Consider the following 25,549-nt stretch of genomic DNA (forward strand, 5'->3'; position numbering starts at 1 on the left):
GAAGACCTGGACTCGGAGTAATGAAGATTACCTGTAAGTAGCCGGAGCATTATCCAGGCTCCAGTGCTTATTTCAATGTTGCGGCATGCACCTGATCCAGATAACTAACATCAGGGCAGTTGAACTGAACAATGAAGACTTATTGAATCACACAGCCCTGCGAGGTATGTTTCTGCACGCTTAACAGAAAATCCTTCAAGACCAGCGAATCCTCGTTTGACAGCATTTGTCGTCCAACCGGTTTTATTACCCCCAGGGTTTGACTAGGGCTCACAGGAAATAGATGATTATTCATTTATCTCATCTAGGAGAACTTATGCAGCAGAGCAAAGAAGACACGATGGAGTATAGAGGGTATTTGGAGAGACCATATGCTTAGGAGGATGGCTGTGGACACATTTGATAGTAAAAACAAGAAATCTATTGCAGAAAGAGGAAAGCGAGCTACCCTGAAAGATTGGCAAGGAGAAATTTAGGGCGAAAAACTAATTAGAAAAATACTAAAAGTATGGAAAGGAAATGGAGTGCAAGGATAAAAAGTACATATAGGAAGGGTAAGGAAAAGTGAGGATTAGCCATCAAGAACGGAAAGTAGAAAAAAGTAAACCTGAGTAATATAAAATGTAGGTTCTAAGATGTTCCAATATTGTCGTACGGCTTTATACTTCCTAGTAAAAACTGTGTGTATATTGGACAACATAAACGTCAGGATTGTGCCAGATTAATTTTATGCACAGCCCCAGGATATGCTGTCTGTAATCCTGCCAGCCCACAGAGCACTATTGGTACCCGAAACCTAACCAGGTAGCAAATAGATTGTGCATCTTCAGGACATGTCCAACCTGATTTCCCAAGGAATCATGGTAACAAATCTAGAGCTATTTGTTTGGACTCTCATGCATACCCAAAGTAATAGACAACCTGCAATGTCACTATACATTACAGCATTGCGATTCTTGAGTATAATATGTGTGCTGTAATGATCAATAAAAGGAAACAGAATAATGTAATTACCATTACGAGAATAGCTAAAAAGATGAACAAGTCCACCATTATGCTAAAACAGTGCTCCTACATAGTGCTCCATAACCTAGTCTTGCCTAGGGTGGGTGGTGTGCAAAATCCCTGCTGGATGGTCTAACTTTCCCATTTCCTCCGGGTAAGTGCCATCAGGCTGTCCATCGTGTGGATGTGTCGGAAAACAGAAAACAGCTGAGCAGGAATTCTGGCATGCAGTGACCTCGCCTCGCAGCGTCAGTGCTCTTCTTACCAAATGAAGGAAGTGGTTATGCATATATAATAAACAGCACCCATATGACCATGTCGAAACCTCAGTCAGGTCGCAACCGTTTTTTCTAGTTAGATAGCTTTATCGTTTACCGGACAATAACAATAATTAGATCTGTGCAGTGAACTTTATCCCTCGTTTAAGGTTTCATGATAGTGTGTCTACAAATTTGAAATGTAATATACATATATCTTGGTGTATCTCAACATCATATTTATCAGTATTAAAATAGTGCCATGTGGTACTGTTCTAAACGTAATTCCACCGCAAGGGATTGGTGTTCCATCGGATAACATCGGCTGGCATTGGGACATTACCTCTATGTCCAGCTCCATGATGGCACAGCTGATTTCTTTCAAGTGTGAGCTTTTTAATCCTTGACACACTGGTGGTGTTGAGGTGTAACCAGCGTCCACTTAGGTGACACTTCAGAAAGTGCCCACCTAATTTACCAGTGTTCCCATGTCTTGGCTGACTTTTTCGAAGCCTTGCTGCCCACACATAAGCCTGACCTGATGCTGGGAAGTTTGTGTTGTTCCCAGAGGTCAGAGACAATGGACCTGTGTGAGCAGGAGGTGACACCTCCACCCACACATGATGATTAGTGAATTGAACTGGCAATGCAGTGAGCCTCATAGGCTTCATTTATGACACTGGTCAATCTAACAGTCCCCAGCTCGAGGACAAACCCTTCCCCTGCCCCAGGCACTTTATTTGATGGACAGACTGGAAATTCGCTATGCAGGAGGCATTCACCTCCACAAGGCTGACCCCACTTCCATGGGCTGGCAGCTGAGGTGAACCACTGAGGATGGTTCTGGCAATCTTGAATTTAGGCTGAAACAGGTTCTGACTAACTTTAGTGACATACAACATTAGGATGTTGTTACTACTGACGCGGATTAGCCACAGGACATGATTCCAATTGGCTATTAGGCCTCACACCCACTAACTTTCCCTAAATCTAGGATTTAAGGGGCACCCCAGACACCAGAACCTCAGGTTCGACATGATACCAAGAGACCTGTTACACAACATAGCAGGACTCCACGAAGAGAGGTTCACCTGTGGCAGCCACCCTGTACCTGCTGGATTTCAACTCGGTCAAGGCAAGAGTCCAGTTAGCAAAGGAATGTGAACCCCTCTACAAACCCCAGACATCACAAGAACTCCCTTGAAATAGAGGAACAAGTCCCCTGCAGTTGGCAGGCACAAACTGCAAAGTCCACAACCTTAACGTCTTGAACCCCAAGCCACCTGATATGGCTGCTCCAAGTCCTTGTGTAGGTGGCTTCTGGGAACTGCTGTCCCAACCCTCAGCGAGGCTCAGCTTTCTACACCATTCCCCTAGTCCTCCGGATAAAGATTTCTCTAACCAGAGTACTTGAAGATACCAAGGCTTGTTGTTTTGTAGTTCAATGACAACCTGCTTGATTGAATGCTTAGAGAGCAGAGATATATCCGCTTGAAGAACCAACCACTCCTGTGGCTCCATCTTAAAGATCTTGCATTTGTTTTTTACCCTTTCTTGCCACACCTGCCAGTTCTTCTGGCCACAGATCCTGTCCAGCACCACGGGTAGCCAAGAGCACCTCTACACCCGAGCCCCTGAGCGAGTTAGATTGGTCCAGGACCAGCTCCTTGCTTTAATTCTAAAGGGTTTTGCTCAACTCACCCATGCAAGTACCATTTTGCTGAAGTAACTATTTCAACACTGCAATTCTGATTTACAGCTCCGTTTGACAGCTGAAAGTGCACCTCTGCACCTCATTCACTTTAAAGAGGTAAAACTGTGCTAGCTGTTATGAACTGATCTTAGACCTTCAGAGACCTTAACTCTGAGTGGGTTCCATTGAACTCACCCTTTAAAGTATCAACTGCATATATGTGTTTTTCCCACTGAACTTAACGTTAATGTTTTTTACATTGCAAAGTATTGATTTATTTATTGCTTGAAAACTGATAGCTCCGGTTATACTGTATGTATTGATTTCATTTTTATATCTGAAAAAATATATACAAATCAGAGCAATTTTTCTAAAGTGGTGTTGGAATCCTCTCAATGTGTGTCAGTTACTTATGTCCATGTTGCTGATTTGAAAAGCTTCACAATTGTTTCTCTAAGTATTCTGAATGCTCTTTGTCAATCCACCAGGACTGATAGAAGGTATACTTAGAGAGTATAATGAGAGAAGGTCTACTGAGAGAGTACCCGGGTTCCATCTTTGCATATTTTATCAGTATTGTACTGTAAGGCACCCCTGCAAGACCACATAATACTTCTACCATACAGAAACCACACTTTATCACACAGGAACCAACTCATTAGTCACTACCATTTCCAAACATAAACCGCCATGATTGGCTTTGTGCCAAAGTGCGAACCTGCTTTTCAGCATGCATTTTTACCTTATTTGACCCACAGAAGCAACAATGTTCTTCTTCTGATTAGTTGTCACCGAGCGCCATCTAGCGGAACTGTATGATATTTTCACATCAGCTTCTGCAACATCTGCTACATTAAAGTATAAAAAGCCTTAAAAGCATTTCCCTACATGGAAAAGTTGAGTGAATCGCACACTATTTATGTAATGCATTTTTATAGCGCGAACATGACCCTTGCGGATATCAGAGCACTTTACAGAATGATGGCACGAGGAGCAGTAGAAACAGTATTATCACATTCATTGCAAATTCACTAACAGGCTAATCAAATAGTCTTTGTTAATAACAACATATTGTCATAGTTCATGCCAGTAAAAGTACCAGGCAGAGATGAAAAGCAGGGTGGTGAAGTCTGTACTGCATGGAAGAGCGCATTAGGTAGCCAGAATAATCGATTGTGTGATTGACTGTGGAGATAGGAGACATGTGATCTAGGAAAGAAATTTGCCCATAAGGAATTCTTTGACTTCTTTCTTGAATGGAATGAGCGAGGGATTCGATCTAATTTTAGGGGGTAATGAGTTCCAGAATCTTGGGGTAATCCCAAAGAAGGCACGGTTGTATGTTTTCTTCTTGTAGAATCTCTGAGGTTTCAGAAAAAAAGGTTGTGGAGCTTCTGGATGCTTGGGAGCCGCTCGAGAGTTTGGGTTTCTGGACCAGATAGTTAAGGGTATTGTGGTGGAGGGCTTTATGTGTCATGCAGGCAATTTTTTGTTGGATTCTTGCTTCTTAAGGCAGCAGTTGAGGGATGTGAGATCCGGGGTGACGTGGCTGTATCCTTTTGAGCCAGTGATGAGTCTAGTGGCAGAGTTGAGCGAGGCCTTTAGAGGAGCAAGTTTAGATCTGGACAATCCTGATAGGGTTGTGCTACCATAATCAATAAGGGGATCTCTAAAGCTTGTACAGCATGTTTGAAATCATTAGGGGGGGGGGGAAGGTTTTAATTTCCTTAAAATACTCATTTGGTGATTTGCTGCTTTTGTGGATGCACAAAAGAAATAAGAGGGTCCCCTTAACCACCAAAGGAGTACGGCACCAAATAGACCATAGTCAAGAACAGATCCCCTTTGTGTAGGCTTAATACAACAAAACAAGAACACTCATCACAACCAGTTTATCACCAGAACATAACACCACCACCATCAAAGGCCAAGGGTGTACAAATGTAAAAAATTGTTTTTTTTTAAAAATACCAAATAAATGGTCAAGAGCAAAACATCATTATACAGTGTTAAAGAGAGATAAAAACATGCACACAATTTAGTCTACACTCATAGGGAGAATCTGCAAGAAAGGTAATTTCTGATCATCAAAAAGGCACATACATTAGATCCAGATCATATGTTCAACATATAATTGTTATACATTAGGCTTAGCAATAAAAAATCACAGATGTCACCACAATGTACAGTATGCCTTTACACAGTTTGCGTCCACGCGTTTCGGTGGGTATCACTGTTCAAAACACCACCTTCCTCAGGACAAGAAATAATATCTCCCACATGGATTTTTGGATCTGTCACAATATCAGGATACACATCCAGTTTAAACTGCAGTGCATATAGCTTGCAGGCCCATATATGAGGATTAACTATTCTCTCCGTTGGGCATCTCTCTTGGATATGAGGATTAATCTTCCATTTTTCTACTCAGGGCGCTTCAAATAGTAGGGATAAAATGAAGAAAGGCCACTCCCTGCCACTTAAGGTTGTGTTGGGCTTGTTTCTTCTACAATAATCGGTATTCAAATTATCCGTCATTTTTAAAAGAACATCTCTGTGCAATGACAAGAGATATCACCCATTTAAACCATCCGTGTTACTTCTTCATAGCAACGATACAGCCTCATACCGGGGAAAAAAACCTCTGGAGCCGATAAAACCTCTCCTGCACCGATGTGTTTCTGCATATTGAGATTCTTGTCATGTGTAACGCCCAATAACTGCAGATTTAATGATTTGTGGAATGCAGTTAAGAGCTGTTAGCTGTGTCAGCCATTCTTTGATGATCAGTGCCTGGGTGGGTAGGGCTATTAGAAGGAGTTCCGTTTTTTGAGTATTTACTTTGAGGTGATTAGTTGTTAGCCAATTTTGAGTTTCCATTAGTATTGTGTTCCGAGAGCTTATGTCATCTGGGGAGGAGACGTTTAGGTATAGCTGGGTATCATCCGCATTCATGTGGTATTGGATGTTAGTTGAGCTCAGAAGTTCAGTTAGGGATTCCATAAATAAGTTGAAGAGGGTAGGCGAAAGCGATGATCCCTGTGGTACCCCAAGAGAGATCGTTGTGGACTGAGATAGGGCGAGATTAAGCTAGACTTTGAGATCTGTTAAGGAAGTAGGAGGAGAAACATTTGCATACTTCACTGTATTGAATGCCGATGATAGGTCGAAGAGGACTAAAAGACAAGCTTGATTCCGGTCCAGCATTTTTAGTGCATCATCTACAGTGTATGTCATAGCAGATTCGGTCTGTGCCCAGCCCAGAGGCCAGATTGAAATTGGTCTAATAGGTGGAACTGATCGATGTGGTTGCAGACCTGAGTGTGAACACATTTTTCAAGGAGTTTTGCCAAGGTATATTGGAAATAGGTCAGCAGTTGTTAAGGTCAGTTTGGTCCGCTTTTTTTTTTTCAGAATGGGGGTAACCAACCGGATTTAAGGCAGTCAGGGATGGGACCATGGAAGAGGGAGGCACTGATGATCTTGGTCCAGAGTGGGACTATTGCCGGTATGAGTTCCTTGAAGAATTTCGAGGGAAGAGGGTCATTGAAATGGTTTGAAGGTTTCAGTCAGAGTAAGATTTTATGAATGGTGTCTTCATCAAAGGTTTTAAAAGAGTTCCATGAAGCGTTATTTTGGGGAGAAAGGCTGGGAGAGCACTCTGTGATGCAAGGGGATGGGTAGGGTTGTAGGGTGGATAGGAAGTTGTTCCATGGCCAGCTGCAGGTCATTTCTCATGGTTTCTGCCTTCTGATGAAAGAAGGAGGTGAATTATTCACTATTTGGAAGCAAATTGGTTCCCAACAGAGATTAAGTAGGCGAGCAGATCCATTGTGCTTTTATGAGATCGAATAGTTTTTTGGATCGGTTACTGGCATGGTCAAGTTGGTTTCTGAAGCAATTTGCTTTAGAGGTTCTGATGTTAGTGCCAATTACAACACATGGATTCACACACTTTATCTATTTTTGGGAAACCCTTGATATCTTTGTGTCAATATAGTAACATTATGATATATTGTGGATCCCATTAGAGCAGCTGTTGTTAACCTGTGGTCCAGGAACCCGTGGGGGTCCACAATGCCTTCTCGACAACTGGTTGGCAAAATTAAATAACATTATCAGATTAATAAAGTGTTCATAAATAAAGTAAAATTGGAAATTTTAAAATTGTTGTGTTCTGTAAATGTGAAAGAATTTGAAATTGGGGCTCAAAATGATGTTGGTATCCTTAGATTGACTCAAGTTCATCAAATGGAATATAATATGGATGATGGGTGGCCTCATTTGAACTTAGAAAAGTTTCAACCTTCCCATTAAAATTAAAATATGTTTGATGTATTGTTTTGCAATTAAAATCATCGAAATTGCTTAGACTGGGATCCCTGGATTCCAATAATGATTCATTGGGGGGCACAAATTCAAGTAATGATTAAGTGGAGGTCAACAGAAGTAAAAAAGTTGAAAACCACTGCTTTAGAGTGATCCATCATTCATGTCTGTCAAGTCAAGTCGAAAGGCAACGTTTATTTAGACCATTGGTCTTCAAACAGCATAAAAACAACTTTTATAAATAGCCTAAGAACATCACAATTTCATCAATAATTCCATTAAGATAGGTAACCTATGGGCAAAGAATAAAGGACAACACGAATATCCATACAATGATTTACATAGTAACGTAATTTCTCAATGTAAACATTATCAGCACACCTCCACTGAAAGTAATTAAAAAGGTTAAAATTTAGTTTAAAAAAATTATATTAATAAATGCAAATTGAGAGAATTCATCCTTTTAAATCGCTATAAACCCAGTTTGATTAGCACCTACATTCTCAAATTCAATTTTCCATAAGAAAACATTTTACCGCCTTCGTATATCTTCCAATTGCAATTGCAATATAAAGATTAGGCATGTCTGTGAGTAGGTCTACAGCCTGGGCCCGTGATACAGTACCATATTTTTAAAAAATGGGACATAGAATAATTTCCGCTGGGCTAAAACTGTTACACTATCTACTAATATGTTGGGAATGTCACATTTCGTTCCTAGCGTACATACACAATTGCCATCGGGCTGCATCCTTTCTTCTTTTATTTTCTCATTTAACATCCAGGGGTAAATGCCAATTCTCAGTCTTCGTTCAGCCAGGTAACCCTCATAATTTGTACCGATTTTTTCTTACTCAGGTACTCCCCATCTACCCTCCTAGACAGTTCCTGCCCTTGGGATCTGAGTATACGCTTAGTAATTTCTGCATGAAGTGAGTGTTGACAGATTCTCACCTTCAAATTGTCGCAAACCGTGTACAGTTTCTTTCTAATCTCCTTGGCCCATTTTAAACTACTAAGCTGAATCTTGTTTCTACACCATTGAGAGACCTTTTGTACCGCTCCGGGATCCTGTCGTTTCCAGAACCTTAACAGAGCCACTTGAGCCTGTATACTCCAAGATATTATTCCTAGCTCAATTCTGATGGCCTGAATCATTGTTAAGGCAAAAACTATGGGACCCCCTCAGAGATTACTTAAGGTCAGGGAGAAGAGGGGCAATGGAAACAAACATACTATGAAGACTCCCTCGTGACCTATATTTCTTTTCATGCGATTCAAATGAATTCAGAAAAATGGGCCATACAGATAATGGTACACTACACAAACAGGCTTGTTGTTTTTATTTTTATTTACTCATTTGCTTAAAAAATTCAATACATTTCTTTTAATTTTCAAAAATAATTTACTTTGTAATTTCTTTATAATGAACAATCAATGATTATACTCATCACATTAGTAGTGCATCATATCACATTTTCTCAAACAATATTCCCTGGGACGAGCTAAATAAGTCACAAAATTATTTTCCCACAATCTCATGTGCATCCAAACCAAATCACTCCACAATCATATCGCTTTCATACACAAACAGAAAATTCAAAAGAGATTTTTTTTTTTATATATAAATAGGAGATATAAGACGGACAATATTCTCCTATGACCATCAAGACAACTGCTAAGGCAGGATGAAGATGTCAGTGGTCACTGGTCGAGGCGTTTCGATGGCATAAAGGAATAAGAGCCACCTTCATCAGGACCCAGTAAATATTCAAAAACAGCAATGTCCAGGGAGTACCTAAAAAAATATTCATAAAAAAATAAAATCAATAATAGGCCCAACATACCCTATACAAAAAGGAGAGAGATTTCTTCACATATTAGGCGATAACTATCTAGGACCAATATAGGCAACTTATATATTTTTCCTAGAAAAGGATAACTACCCTTTAAGAAATACCCTAATACTTTTGTTCAAAAAACAAGAAAGTGGAGTGCTGACAGAATGAAAACACAACCTTTATCCATATGGGTGGGAACCCATAAAGAAAGTGAAAATATAGTCCCAACACCAGGACAACATAAAAGCCAAGTGTAAGACCAGAATAATCATCATATGTGCAACACCGACTACATCTGCTCAGTGTCAGATTCTATACTAGGACAAGACTTACTTGCTTGTCAATTAATTACTGTCTATGATGTATTCATAAACACCGTCCCTTATTTAGTATTGACAATTTCGAAAATCTCTACGGGGGAAATACAAGGGACTGTTGTCAATATATTGGTATTTATTAAACTCAGTCAGTAGTAGCGAGTAAGTATATTTTGTTACCTTTTGTTTAAAAACTGTTTTGAACGCTCATCCTCATTGGTCAACAAGACTTATTGATTTCCCAAAACCTCAGCACGTGATTAATCATCCTTATTTCATATCCAAATATTCTTCGATGGGTCAAGAACCAGTATTGTGTTCTAATCGTCGTAATACTGAAAATAATTTAAAAAAAGGGGATGTCGAAAGTCTACTTAATATTCTATAGATACAAGCTACTATAATGTGACATTTTGTTTTCTTACAACTTCCTATTTTAGAAGACACGAAGCATATATTAAAAGATGTCTTCAAAGTACTAGGTTTTGTTGTCTTTTTCGCTATGTATCCATTACCTCTCTAATATAAGGACATTTTTTAGACACCCAAGGGACACTCACTGCGAGCTAGAAAGTGTTGTATGTGTAAACATTGCAAGCTCCCAAGCAAGTGATAATCATCACATGGCAAAATTTAAAGATGTATAGCTGACCCAGGAAATACCCATATGTGGTCTTGCGAGATGTTTATTTTTACAAGCAACCACGAGCTCATTCTGCAGACACTCCAAGATTTAATACAATTCTACCTTTTGATAAAAAAAACCCAAAAAATAAACCAAAAAAACTGGGAAGGAAGCTGTTAGGCAGCGATCATATTGCTGAATAACAAAATACAACGATAAAAAGAAAAAAAGGGGTCTCAATGTTGCTTTCCTACACGATGCCGTCACGAGCTTAGCAAATACTAATACCGCCAGCAGGACCCCACAAAAAGGCTCCTGAGATAAGATAATCCTGTTCGAAGTCTATGTGAAAAGGCTTACCTATTCGTTTACATCAGGCGTTTAAACTTCTAGGACCATCCGGCAAAGCCAACTGGTACGGAACGGCATAACGCCATTGCGTCGTCAGCCTCGACTTGATATACCGATACCTTCCAATCAGATTTGAGCATATTGGATACAGGCGTGGCATACCCAGACGCATGAAGTTAGATAGGGGAGAATCCACCCAAACTAATATGCGCCATCTTGAAACGGGTTCCACAAAGGTGTAAATATATAATATCGACTGGCTAATAATCGTATAACGGAGAGCAAGTTGTATATGATATTTTTACAACGAAATTACTACAAAAAATAATGATAAAAAAGTCACCGCAATTCATGCTACTCTGGAATTATATCACTCATAGTCGATAAGAGAAAATTATTTTTGGGATCTGTAACCGAGTCATTTTTATTGTTGGGGTTCGCGTAACTACAAAAATGCATAAACAAACACAAAAAGGAAACAATCGTCAGCAATACTCTGGGACAGGTGTAAACATAATCAAACATGTGATTGTTAATTATACTTATTTCATATTTAAAACGCTAGATATAACTGCAAGATCTAAGGATATATCACATCCATATTCCAATCACAACAGGGACCAAATGTCGGCAATAAAAATTGCATCTATAATGACTCAATGAGCAAACCAAATTCATTCGCACTATGTTACTCAGTATATATAAGAGTCATCACAATAAGGGATATTAACGATGTACTAGAATGTCCGTCACCAAGGTTGAGTGACATACCATTGTATGTCCAAGTTCAGGCCTTGTTTAACACTATCAAAAGTGAAAATCCAAAAGGATTCCCGTTGTTTACGAATGGTGTCCATAGGTGTCCCTGCTTTCCCCTGAATTTTCTCTAAGATAACCCACTTGAGATCACTTTCCAAGTGGTTTTTGTCAACAAAATGTTGAACAAGAGGGGCTGTGATCTTTTTAGTACGTATAGCTGATTTGTGTTCGCTATATCTAATTCTAAATTCTCGTACAGTCTCTCCATTATATGCTAATCCACAAGGACAAATAAGCATGTACACAATGTTATGACTCCTACAATTGGTTAAGGATCTTAGTTTGACAGTTCTTCCCTGATATTGTAGTGAGTCTGTAACAATGGCACTGTCACATGCATGGCAAGAGCCACATTTGTGATTGCCTAAAATGGTTGGAGGACCAAATATGGTTGATTGGCGTAAAACATTGGATGGAATCGGTCTTGTATACACTAAGAGGTCACGTAGGTTGCGATTTCTACGATATGCTACCAATGGCTGTTCCAATTGAGTATTATTTTCATCACTATTCAGGATTTTCCAATTTTTCATGATGATATTTTTGATCTTGTAATTCAATGGAGAGTGATTTACAACACATACTACTTGATCCTTAGGTGTACGGGTGGTGCCAGCCAGTAGTGCATCTCGATCATAATATTATGCCCTTTTGTAGGCATGTCTTATCAATCTCCGTGGGTAGCCTCTAGCCAGAAGTCGTACCCTCAAGGCGTCAATCCAGTACAGAACCTATCGATTGCCACGATTTCGACTTTAAATCACTTTGCCTTTAAGCACCAGTTCTCCTCAAGTATCCAAATTTGTAAGGACAAAAGTAACCGGAGTTCTTCGTTAAATCACCACGATTGAGGAAAATGTTTTCTCCAAAAGTCAAATGCAATCACGAAAATTCACTACGATTGGTGAAATTTTCTGAACATAAATAATTCTTAAGTAAGCGACTCCATGGAACTCCGAGTTCCTCGTTCCCGAACCCAACGATAATCTTCAAATTTGGTGATTTACCGAAGAACTCCGGTTACTTTTGTCCTTACAAATTTGGATACTTGAGAACTGGTGCTTAAAGGCAAAGTGATTTAAAGTCGAATCGTGGCAATCGATAGGTTCTGTACTGGATTGAACTACGTTCCGATTTTGCCCTGAGGAAGCCCGCTGTTGGGCGAAATGCGTTGGCTGTTTCTCTGCTGCTGTTCAACCTGCAACAATTAAAGAACCCATTTTTCTATCTATATATCTGGACTCTAAAATGCTATATATAATCTTTATCCTTTGAAGTGTTGCCTCTCTGTGAAATGATTTTTTGGTGTTACAACAATATGGAACCTGCGAGTAGAGCTTCCTTGCTGAAAAGACCGCATAAGAATTAAACTCTACCTTCAAAGAAGAGTGCACGAAAATTGGTGAGAGTGTGAAGATTGCATTGTAAGTGGTTTACCTAAAAGGGTATATGCAGCAAAATGTTGGACAGCAGATACTTTTGAGAATGAGCCATTATTTTCATTGCATTTTCAGAGAAGCTAGTGCATGTGTATGTCTTTATTTTGTGAAAAAGCTTTACATCAACAAGATGGTATCATGATAGCAAAGAAAACCAAATGGCACCCTGGGGCATTACCTTGGACCTCGTGCCCTGGGTGCCATGTTGCCCCCATGGGTGCCATGCTGCCCCGGGGGTGCCATGCTGCCCAGGGGGTGCTATATTACCATTTAGCTCTGTTGTTGACATAATAGACCACCAAGGACATTAATATTGCTGGATGTAAAGTTCTGTCGCTAGAATATCTTTGCCAGAATATTGTCTGGCAAACATATTATGCTCTATTGTGTTTTTTGCTGAATGCATTTGATTTTGTATCAAACAGGGAGCACATTACTGGAAAGGTCAAGAATAAAAGGACAGTTAGAAGATGCAAGCAGGACATATCTCCTAAGTCAGGGGGCAGTGGTCCTATCTTATAAATGATATCACTCAGGATTTTAACACCCATGAGGCATAGTGCCTGCATAAGTGCAATGCAACATCATTTGTACTGGTATCATTGTGGGTGCAGTACTACAGACATAACAACATCCAACCTACTAATCATTGCATGAAGGTGTTGAAGTTGTTGTTGATTCCCAGTCCATAAAATTATTTCCAGTACCACCAGATTTCATAAACTTGTGGGGGCAGCCTCCACACCACTGAACCAATTCCTCCCTGTGAGCTGTTGCTCTCTGCTTGGCATCATGGAGAACCCCCATAGTACCCTAAATATTATTTACAAAAATATTGACACATTGGAGTTAATAATAAAAACCACCAAATAGCAACATATTTTAGTAGGCAATACTCAAGACTTGATATTTTACTCAAACTACAGTTCTGGACATGATATGCTAATGTGCAACTAGACAGAAAGGTGGCAACTCAATCTACGATTCTACCTCGAAGCCCACACTTTAAGGTAGTATTAAAATATATATAATGCAGTCATTTGTTTCAAAGTCTGTGTTGAGATAGAGCTGAAGGGGGTGCTTGAAGCCTTTCACAAGTTGAATGTTAGGTTTCTCAATGCAACAAGCTTCTCTATTAGAGGTACATTCATTTTTTCCATTCTAATCATCATCCTTTCATTACAGGTAAAAGGCAGTTTGGGGATGAATATTGTCAGCATCATCTGTGCTGGCGTCGAAATAATTATTGCTTCAATCGATCTAGGCATTGGTTCAAGCATTGACTGCCCATCTACATTTTGTGTAAGTAAACCATATCAAAGTCAGATTTTACTATAGTGACTGGGCTTTCTTATGCTTGTTTGTTCTTACATCATCTTGTTCCATTATTCATTACTTACAAATTCTCCATAGTAAATGAATGATAAGCTGGTTAATTTAGAGCTGGGAGAATGTGGAGTATCAGCAAAAAAATTGCATATTTACTGCCTGTCAAACTTGCAGTTCTTCCACGCCATTTAGACATGAGGGAAGAGGAGAGTTTGCACCAACAGGCTCAGCTGAGGCTGCTGGTGCAAACCCTTGACCTAATGGCATGTCTGCCCCTGGGCTGCCAAGGCATAGGGACGGGCATCCAGACCTATTAAGGGTGGGAAGACCATCACAAGAGTTCTGTGCCCGGGACTCCCATGCAAGGTGGTCCCGGGCTAAGGAAATAAACCAGTGGCTTCAACATGTAGTGAGAAGGCTCTATACACATTGGGTCAAAGATTGCTTGTTTTAAAAAAAAAAACTCCCACACAGAAACGCTGATCAGTATCAAAACAACAAGGTTGCCCGCTTGGAAATTCCTTCTCCTACACTTTAGACACTTCACTGTCGATTCCATTGAAGGCTTCAAAGTCCCCTGAGCTAGTGGGCTGGCTGACTGTCTGCAAAACTAAAGTGAGTCCAAAAGTGTTCTACCCATCACAGGCTTTCACTTGTAGAAATGTTTTCTGGTTTAGGATATATCATACAAAGCTTCACCATTATAGAACCCTAACTTGACACATGAATCAAATTTAACATCACAAATAGGTGGTCATGTATCTCTAGTTATTAATGCCAAAAATACAAAAATTGTGTGTTATCAGTAAAACACAAGGTAAATGGCAAGCTTAGTCTTTCAGCTGAGATTAACAAATGAGTTCCATTAATTTTGGTAGCATTAACATCTTCTTATAACCCTAGTATATCTCAATGATGATTAAGCACAAAATAATATGGTATATTGAGTAGTTTGCACTAGCAGTATTGCCAAGCATTTATCCTGAATGGGATACGGAATTATTTAGAGCATGAATAAGACAGTGGTAAAAGAAGGAGAAGGTAATTGAATGGCTTTTGAAGCCTATGCCACAAAATCGGTGCATCGCAAATATTCGAGCAAGTGCCTGAGAAAAACTCAATGCTGTGATCCTGAATTAAAAAACAAAAGAGAGAGATATATTTAAATATTTATGGGGTTAGATATACATTGGGACCTCAAATTTGGAGCATTCACAGTTAACAGGTGTTCAAAATTACACAACTGTAAGGGAGACTGAAATACTAGCTGTAAGAAATTGGGTTACTGGTTGAGGGGGGTGAAACCCTAGTCAAGCAGCAATCACAATCCTTGTCAGGATGAGGCACAAGAAAACCGCAAATTAACCTGTGCTCAACCCTCTGGTATCTTGGCACAGAGCAGTCAGGCTTAACTTGGATGCAATGTGTTAAGTATTTATGTAGCACTTTAAACAGTAATAGTGTGAAAAAACACAACACAAGAAAATGTAATAAATGAAACAAGACCAGAACTAAAAAAATCCTATCAGTAGAATCAGAGATATGCACGTTTTAAAGTTTTCAGTGACAATTGTGCCAAAAAGTCGGACCGGTACAAAGTCACAAGTTCTTGCCAACAGCAATGGAGCACAGGCTAGCTACAGGGACCCAGATAGGCCCACTGAACAAGAGTACCTTAAATTGTGCTTGCAGAGCGTTGCGGCATCCACGCCGAGGTTGCTTTGCACAGCCGAGGCGATGCATTGATGCGAGGTCCTGCATTACGTTTAGGATCCTGTCACAAGTGCTTACAATGTGAAGCCCGGCATAGAAGATGCATAACGCAGCCAAAGCGATGCACCAGCTCTGAAGACCTGTGAGGCTGCCATGCGAGAATCTGCATCATCAACAAGGGATTTGTGATGTTAGAGCCTGCACCAGGCTGAGCAGGCAGCAATTTCTATGCAGGCTGCGAGGTCGATGTGGAGATCTTGTGTCAAGAGAACCCTGACAGCAGAGGCGATGTGTTAGTCCTGCTCTGGATTACTCCGCTCAGCAGACGGTATGCTTCGGTTCTGCTTGGTTCACAGTTGGGCTGGTAGATCACCTTCAGGCCAACTTCCAAGGGTCCAGGACTGAGGTGGCACCACTTAGACTCATAGATGGCAGGTGCTGAGTTCAACTTTGTTAGAGCCTTCTGTCCCTGAGGTTCTAGTCAAGAGTCATGCCAACTAGCCCTTAGATTCACTCTAGGGTCCTTGGTTTCAACAGATGCAGTTCCAGTCTTTCTGACCCAGCCAAGAGGACCATAGGCTGCAGGTCAGCACATAAGGGCCGCAGTATCTGCAGAGCAGCATCCACAGGTCAAGAAGTATACTGAAGAGTTGGTGCCTGGGGTTCCCTATTTATACCTGGGCCTTCCTTTGAAGTGGGAGAAGCTTTTAGAGGTTTCCCTTTTAGTTCCACAGGCTTCCTGTGTCATGTCCTTTAGGCTAGTCCTGTCATGTATACCCCTTTTCACATACATTGTCCTATCCACACGACAATAATGGTTCTGAACAGTTGACCTTTTACCTAGTAGCTCACTCCTGTCTCTTCGACACCAGCTCTTAGTATTCTATTCTTATCCCTGTCCCTGACGTACATAAACATATCCTTATGTAAATGTGTTGTACTTGTATAGCGCACTGTTACCCTGGGGTGTCCTGGCGCTGTACTCATACCGCTGTGGAACCCTTCCTGGCTTTTCCCTGTGAAATGTCCACTCCTGGGAACCCCCAAGGTGAAGCCAGGCATCCCAGCACTGTTGGGGCCGTTGTGGAGATTAAGCAAGCTATTGCCCAGAGTTGCAGAGTGGGACCCATGATTAGAATAGGCACCAAGGCGAGAATTAACAGGTCCGGGGAATTTAAGTCCAAGAGCTGCCGAGGCAGGAATTGAACCCGGGTCAAAACGGACTCGATAATTCTCGCCTCGGTACCTACTCTAACCAGGAACACACTCGGCAACTCTGGGCATTAGCTTGCCTCATCTCCACAACGGCCCCCCACATTCGCCGGGGATGCCTGGTTTCACCTTGGAGATACCCTGGAGGGACCATCTCACAGGGATAGCCAGGACGGGTTCCCCAGCGGTCTACAGCGCCAGGACGCCTCAGGGCAGCAGTGCGCTTTACAAGACACATACATACATACATACATACATACCCTGGCCCCGGGCCAGACCTCTGCATCAGGGTCTGCCACTCTAACCATTGAGCCACACTTCTCCACAAGCACAGCATAATTACTCTGTATAAGGGTCACCACCTTTTTTCATCCTTGGCCAACAGCCAGCTGTGCATGATCGCATTTATTGGAAAAACATTAATGATTGTTTTTAAAACATTTATGATTGTTTTCAAAACATATCGGTTCTAGAAGAAAGCCTGAAGTGACCACTCTAGTATATAAGACCCTCATTTCCCCTGCAAATTAGAGGAGAATTCCTTCCAAGCTGATACGTGGTCCTGCATGCTGAATCTTCGACACCCAGCAGTCTGACATTCCTTGAGGGGGTATCATCCTTGAAGCAGAGACGGGGTCCTTCATTCTCAACCATCAGGTGAGGGGGATGGTTCTTCCCTAGGGGATTCTTGGCTACATACATACATTTATATATACATGCTACACATACAGATCTAGGCTAAGCACATTTAGGGAAATTACTTAGGGCGCACATTTTAGGAATATGCAAGTGCTACTGTTGTTAGCTGAGCTGCAAATGTTAAACTTATTAGCACTATGGTAGAAATGTATCTACTATTTACTATATTGGTCCCTGAAATCTCTTTCATATGCTTCTGTCTCCTGATGGACGCAGCACATATGTTTTACACAAAAATGACGCTGGCCCAATTGAAACGTCCTAATCTGAGAATACGCAAGCACGAGTGACTGAGCAAAAAGTAATGTGCTGTTTTCCATGATCCCTGAGGAATTGGGGTTGTCATGTTCAGTGGTTGCCAGAACTTCCTACACCACTGTAAGATACATGGAGATGGTAGTGGCACTGTAGAGCTAGCTGGTCTAACGGCATACATATCCTGTGGGGGTGACCAGAAGCAGTTGGGACACCAAGCCCTTAGTTTAGGTCATCCAAAACGCGCAGGTCATGGGGTTTCCTAGGAACTACACAACACCTGCTTTCTCTGCCCTGGCTCCAGACTAACTATAGGCGGTATGCAGCCCTGCATATAAAAGTGAACCATGATAGATCCAGCCCTCAATTTGTCTTATCACATCCCTCTGTGGACCCTAGTGATGCCCTCAATGGGTTTATATCCAGGCCTCCACAATTCCTGTTCAGCCTTCCACATGGCTTCTTCTCACACTCTCTAATCTTATTGTAGCACAGTATTGGTTTTGTTGCATCCCTCTGAGGATCTTGTTGTAACCTTCTTGTAGTCAAGCTGCTGCACACTCTGGATCCTCTTGCAGTTTTTGAGGTTTCGTGGTATGAAGTTGGCATTGTGTACATGTTCAATGCAGCACTGAGGCAAAAAAATGCAATACAAGTAGTAGAATGTAGTGGGAGATGGTAAAGCACTAAATATCAGAATTCTGGTGACAATCTCTTACCTAATATTATAGACCTACACAAAAGGACATTTAACATGTATGGCAGTAAATAGTCCTGTTTGCCCGTAGCTATTTTATGGGGAGCGTTTAATTGTTAACGGGTACTGAAAGCCACATAACCTACAACACACACACACACACACACACACACACAGCCCAATGAACTGAACTCAGTCCCATGGAATCGGCTGTTTTGCTACTGAATTCAATCAGTTGTGAGACCATTTACCTCAATATAAGTAAGGTAGTCAAAATGATTCTGATGTCTCTTTTGATAAAAGTCAATGTCTCCAGAATGTAGAGTGTGAATCACTCATTAATATGGTGCTACAACCCCTCCTATTTCAGGGCACACATTTTCACTCTTTAAAGCCTCTAATTTACCCTGGAGCAGCTGAAGGGCTCTTTATTCTTCTGGTCCTTCAAAAACGAATCTCAGAAGATTCCCTAAAGATGATCTGTTTACATTTGAGTTATGTGAGATAAGGGCAGAATAGCAGTCCATTGAACATTAAATACAAGTCCCCATTAACACTGGAAGGCTTCCCAGTAACAACATTCCAAGCTTCTCACAGTTTTTGCAGATATGAAATAAAGTTATTCACTTGATATAACATTACACCCTTGTAAATAAGAGCTAGCATCAAAATCAATGGGTGTTGCGGCAGAACGCATACACAACTATAGGAAACCGCTGCAGTCAAGAGCCCTCTTTTTAGTTTTTTCCAAATAAATGATGTTAACACAGAAGTCAAAGAAAAGTTTCCAGGTTTCGCAAAATAAGATTTGAGCTCTGAACATAAGGCTCAGACCCGCTTTAGTATTGATGGCATTGCATTTGAGGTGACAGTGTTTGTTAGCACTCCCCCATCAGCTCCTTCCAATTGGATTCCCTCACTGTAGCCCCCAACGGTGCTCCTCATCTCTCCCTATACCCTCTTTCACATGTATTTTATAGCACTAACCATTCCAATGTAGGGCGTTAAAGCACTTTACATCACACCAGTGGCGTATCATAGGGGAGGCTACAGGCGCGGTTGCCCTGGGTGCAAAATTCTTAGGGGCATATTTAGGGGTGCAAACCTTTAATAGGGGCGCAAAAGTTTAAAAGAAAAGTGGAAACCCGGGTCATGGCAATCAACAAATTCCATTTATTATTTTACAGAGACAAAGCAACAAATTTTCATCCCCTAGTGCCACAGGAACGTCACTTTTTTCGACTTTCCTGTGGCGATACAGGCTTTGCCTTATTTACAAGGCAGTGCTAAGCTACTTAACGTGTCTTAATGCTGCCTTGTAAATAAGGACCCCTTTCACGCTATATTTAGCGTGAAAGGGGAGAGCAATGGGTGTTGCGGTGGGCGTTCTGCCGCAACACCCATTGATCTTGACGCTGCCTCATATTTACAAGGGTGGCGTAAATATGGGGCAGTACCAAAATGAAGACCAAAAAACCTGGTCTTAACATGGCAAAACAAGGAGAAATGCTTTATTTCTCCTAATGTTTGCTGTTTTTATGTGTGCTGAATATACAATTATTCCCACAAAGGATACAGTACGTTTCTAATAAGGTGCATGTGCCATGCGTTATGTTTGTGATAGAGTAACTCGTACACCAATCTTGTAAAGGAAGGATCCCCTTCCTGCACAAAACCAATACTGCTTACAATGCAGGCACCCTTGCACCATGATGCAAGGGTGTCTGCGTTGGCGCTAGGCAGCACATTATGCACCAGCGTAGGAAAATGACATGGATACGCCATATATTGTTAAGTATGACACATTCTTTTCCTTTCCCTATCACGCAGCACAGTGCAGTAACAACATTTGCTGCATTGCTGCTGCATTGAGTGAAAGGGGGAAAGCATAATAGCCCTTCATGTACTATGATGTGGCACTATTGCTCTATCCCTTAGCTAGTGCACCTTAGCTGCCTTGTGCCAAAGCACACACCATTGCACCAAAGTGCAATGGTGAGTGTGATGTCAAGCGTAGGTTATGTACTGTTAGGATATACTTCTATTGCAAAATATTATTGGGCATATTTAAATAAATAATCATGCAGAGCAGCAAGTCACCTTGCTGCACTGCCCTGTGCTGCGTGATAGGGAAAGGAAAAGAATGTGTCATACTTAACAATATATGGCGTATCCATGTCATTTTCCTACGCTGGTGCATAATGTGCTGCCTAGCGCCAACGCAGACACCCTTGCATCATGGTGCAAGGGTGCCTGCATTGTAAGCAGTATTGTTTTTGTGCAGGAAGGGGATCCTTCCTTTACAAAAACGATTTCCTGAGACATTTTCCTCTTTCTATATGAGCTGCAGAATGCAGCACACACAGAGGAAAAATCAGTGCAAAATAAACATATTTCTCCTAACATTTTGCTGTATTTTGATGCATTCCCAGGTTTATCATTGTTGTTGAATCTGAGAATGCACCAAAATCAATGGGTGGGTGTGTGGGAACACCCACGCTTCACCCATGGAACGCTTCCCCATTTGCAGAATAAAGCAACACAATAATTTGCTCTGAATAGCGTTGCTTTGGATTTATCAAGCCATGCAGGGCCACACAAGTTGAATCTGACTTGGCGCAAGGATGACGCAAAACCTTCATAAATATTCTCCTATGCTTTGACAAACTTTAACACTTTTTATACTTTGTATGTTTGCATAACTGTGCAGCACAAATGCAAAGTTGGAAAAGTTTGGAGAAAATAAAACTTCTTCCCAACTTTACGTCTGCTTCAAGGAGGCATGATTGTTAGACACAAATTCTTTTCTACGCTGTTATTAGATAGTTATTAATAGCAACATCCATGGGTGGCTGCTGGGGAACATCCATAAACCATCAAACATACAGAAGGTAATTGGAGGAATGCTTGCAATTTGTCTAACCACTGGCAAACGCTCAGGGTAGCATTCCAACCATTGTCCCTTTCTATGCCATCTTAGATTAGACCCAGCCAAATTGAAATGAACCTTGGTCCTACTCCAATAGGAATAGTACAGCAACCAAGTGCTCTATGAACTGGAACAGAAGAAACCCTCGACCAATCTAGGCCTGATTGGGTCACTTCAGTTGGGTGCAGCTTGATTCCACTGGCACAGTGAGCAAGGGGCCCCATCCGGGGCATGCGCTTGGCCACTTAGGGCATTACTTCAAACACATAAAAGGTAAGTTTGCGCTGCAGTGTGAGTTAGAATGCTAACCCAATTCCCTGGAAATGGTTATGGTCAGACTATTTGCCTCATTACCCAATCACTTTTTTTTTTTTAGTTTGATGTAATGTCCTAAGAGGTATATTGACAAGAGTTGCCGCTAATCAAATTTGACGTTGCTTAGCTGCAATTGTTATGCCGCTGACTATCGCCGAAATGTATCACCATGTAAGCGGCGTATTTACAATACTGAAAATACGTCGCTACATGGTGATAGTATCGGCTAGCCGCAGCAAAAACTGCTACAAACAGTAGCATCAAGGCGATAAAAGAATTGACGTTAGCAAGAGAAAAGTGACGAAAGGCCAATTAGCAGCAAAAATATTCATGTTTGTCAGCTTAATGTCACTTTTGAGACTATAGAGGCAAAAATAGCCTATAAATCCACAGAAAAAAACAATAGAATGCAGAATGGGGCAGCCATGGCCAAGTACAGCACAGATCAACAACCCCCCAACAGCCAGGATGCCCGGCCCAAGTCCCAAGGGAAGAGAAAATCCAGAATCAGGGCCTAATATATGAAAAGTGGTGCACTGCTGGGAAAAAAAGTAATGCAGCACTTTTCATAGCGCAATCCTTGCGTTACCATGGTGGTCGATGCCTGGAAGCGCGGACAGTCCCCAGGTCCCGGAGGCCCCGCTGGGCCTTCGTCTGAGAATGGGAGGCGGCTTTGCTGTGGAGTTGCTGCAGCCTGATGGTGGAGGCGGTCCGCATTGGGCGCGAGCCTTTGGGACGTGGCAGTAGAAATTGAGGCGTCGGCAATCGCCTATACCTGGTGGCATAGTCTGGCAGGTAGCATGCAGACACATTGCTGACCTGTGTGAGAAGACTGGCTGACGCTCCTTGGAGCGGTGATCGTAGAGCGCTCCGGCGCACCAACGTGGGGAGGACTGCATTGCATAACACGCGCCACCACTACACTGGGGGCTCAGAGGGGAACTCCAATGGTGGCCTACGTCTATCTGCATCACAGGCTGGATGGTGTTGCACTGGCCGGACGCTGCGGAAGGTGAGGTCCCTGAGCTGTGCTGATCTTGTGTGGCGGGAGAGCCGCAGCTTCACGCCTAAGGGGGCCTGTTGCATCGGGAGGTTCTCCAGTGGACTTGGCGGTGACTGTTGTACCCAGCATTGTGAAATCCAGCCTGGCTAAGGCTCCTGCTTGCTCAGTTACAGATTTCGAGAGAGGGCGACGGGGTGGTCCCCGCTGTACATGTCCAGGTGAGGAGAAGGTGGGATGGGGAACGGAGGAGGCCTGAGGGTCGACTGGCCCATTCCTAGTGCCTGTGGTTGGCGCACACCATGCCCTGAGCAATCCCTGTGCTGCGGCAGACCTACAACGAGAATGGCACCAAGAAAATCGGGTAGGGGACTCCACTAACTGGCTCTAGTCGCTGATATTGGCCGTTGGTGGTGGTGGGTGCCAGAAGCACGGGGTCATTCAGGCACCAGTCCTTGGATGTGCTGGCTGATTTGCCCTCACTCACTGGGGCACTGGGGAACACAGAATCTGGTTGCCAGTGTTAGCTTGGTGGAGGCTACTGGGTGGTGCTGCTTTTCTGTGCCCCCTGTTAGCGAGATCTTGGATGTACGGGGGATTTCCAATGGTGCCACCTGAACGAAGATTCCTGGCTTGCATACACCTGACTGGAGGAGAGGGGCGGGCTGTCAAAAAAAACATACCGCAAAAAGTGCCTGGGTGTCGGGCGCAACAATGTCCCACCTTCAGACGGGGGGTGGGGCGGTATTTGGATGCTCCTCTGTATCGGGGAACCGAGCAGCTGGGGTTCACTGTCCGGCGGGGCAGGTGACAGAGGATACCCTGGACTCCAAACTAGACCCTGTACTCACAGCGGGTACCTCCCTCCAACAAAAGTGCACTTTCTTTGAGGGCCACATAGACAAAATCACAGTCAACCTCACCCTGGAGCAAGCAGATCATCACAAGCTAACTTTCAAGGTACACAACATTGAGCAAGAATTGGCCAAAGTTCCCCCTATTAACCTGAGCATAGCGTTGGAGGTGCAGCAGCTAATGGCACACGTGAAGTCACTGAAAAGAGCAGCAGAGGATGCAGAGGGCCGCTCCCTGTGTAACAACCTGAGGGTGTTGGGTCTGCCTGAGGGAGCTTAGGGATACCAAAGGGCTCACTCCACCACCCCAGTTCAGACATGGCATATGCAAATCAGCCTGACCCTGTGCCTCATGGGAACAGTCCAGCACAAACTGCCAAGCCATGTCTTCCCTGGACCGGAAACAAGCATCCTGGGACCGGTTTCGGGTTCATAACCCTCATCAGCCAGGCTATCTTGAATCCAGTGGCAAAGTGAGCAAGGGACCCACGTCTGGGCATACCCTGCCAACTTAGGGCGAACAGAGCGATACCAAAGGGATGATGGACGGAGCGCTTGAGCAAATCAAACACTCACCCCCAAGTCAACTGATCTGGGTTTGATCCATCATCATCCTTTAGTTCACTCCACCACCCCAGTTCAGACATGGTCATGTGCAAATCAGTCTGACCCTGTGCCTCATGGGAACAGTCCAGCCCGAACTGCCAAGCCATGTCTTCCCCAGACCGGAAACAAACTCAGACATACGACAGAACGGAGGAATGTAATAATTACTTTCCTCCGTTCCGTCGTATGTCTGAGTTTACTACCCCCCACCCTGCCCCTCCCCTGCCCTGCCTCACCGCCGGCAGCACGCCCTGTGCGAGCCACAACGGCAGGGAGACCTTCCTGCACATAAACAATCTTCCCCAGCAACGCAGACAGTCTTGCACTATAGTGCAATGGTGCCTGCATTGGCGCTAGGCAGCTAAAGGTTGCGCCAGTGCAGGGGGAAACGCATGGCTGCACCATATTGTTGTAAATATGAGGCAGCCCTGTGTTTCAGAGGTGGCAGAGCACAGCGTTAAGCTAAGAAGGCTAAAGCCACGTTCATTGTAAATATGCCCCTGAGTCTCTATTCCACCTCAGTTTCTCTGAGCCCGAGTCAAACTAGCTATGGTGCCTCACCTGCCCTCCTAACCTTTCCATAAAAACAAGTGAATTGGCACCCAAGAACACAACACTCTGGACCCTCTCAGGGATTTTGGTAACAGGATACACCCTTTCGTTCTTTCACTCGTATTAGTCCACAATACGATAAACAAGAAACACAAAGGAAGTTTATAATATTTAGTGAAACTATTGTGCTCCATGATGCAGTATTTGCACCACAATAAAAAAACACAAATGCATACTAAAAATATTGCTAGTACGATTAACAAGCCATATACCATAAAAAGCCCTATCATGTTATAAGACAGATCAGCTTAACCCCCACCCTTCCTACTGAAGCTAAATTATTATATATCAAAGATCCCTGCCATTAGTGGTGGACCCCTTACCTTAGCATATATAGATGGATATTCTACATCTCAGCTGACGCGGTGATCTTGCTTCAGGATCTTTGCTCAGAGTGTGCTTTTAGAACTCCTGTCCTCAGTTATATGACAAGACATGTTTGCTCACAAACAGCAGCTGCAATCATGTGTTATGTCTAGGTGCTGGTGCCTGACTTGAGAGAATAACCAGGGACATTGGTGTTCGGACTAAATCTCAGGAAAAGAACAGCAAATGAAAACATATACAGGTTTTGTGTGAAAATACAATGTGGCACAAACGCAAGCGTGTTTATTGTAGTAACATGTGCAAAAGAAACGAGGCCTTCATTGAG

The 25,549-nt window shown here is 42.6% G+C and overlaps 1 protein-coding gene across 1 annotated transcript in view; it reads left to right on the top strand.

Moving 5' to 3' along the window:
* The window catches only part of LOC146853833 (membrane-spanning 4-domains subfamily A member 4A-like), a 221,238-nt gene that overhangs the window by 132,117 nt on the left and 63,572 nt on the right, over window positions 1-25,549 (top strand). Inside the window, exon 5 of the mRNA XM_085651829.1 lies at window positions 13,862-13,978. Coding sequence (XP_085507955.1) covers window positions 13,862-13,978 — 117 coding nt within the window. The remainder of the gene's footprint in view (window positions 1-13,861; window positions 13,979-25,549) is intronic.

Source organism: Triturus cristatus, chromosome 4_1 (genome assembly GCF_964204655.1).
Source record: "Triturus cristatus chromosome 4_1, aTriCri1.1, whole genome shotgun sequence".
Taxonomy (NCBI): domain Eukaryota; kingdom Metazoa; phylum Chordata; class Amphibia; order Caudata; family Salamandridae; genus Triturus; species Triturus cristatus.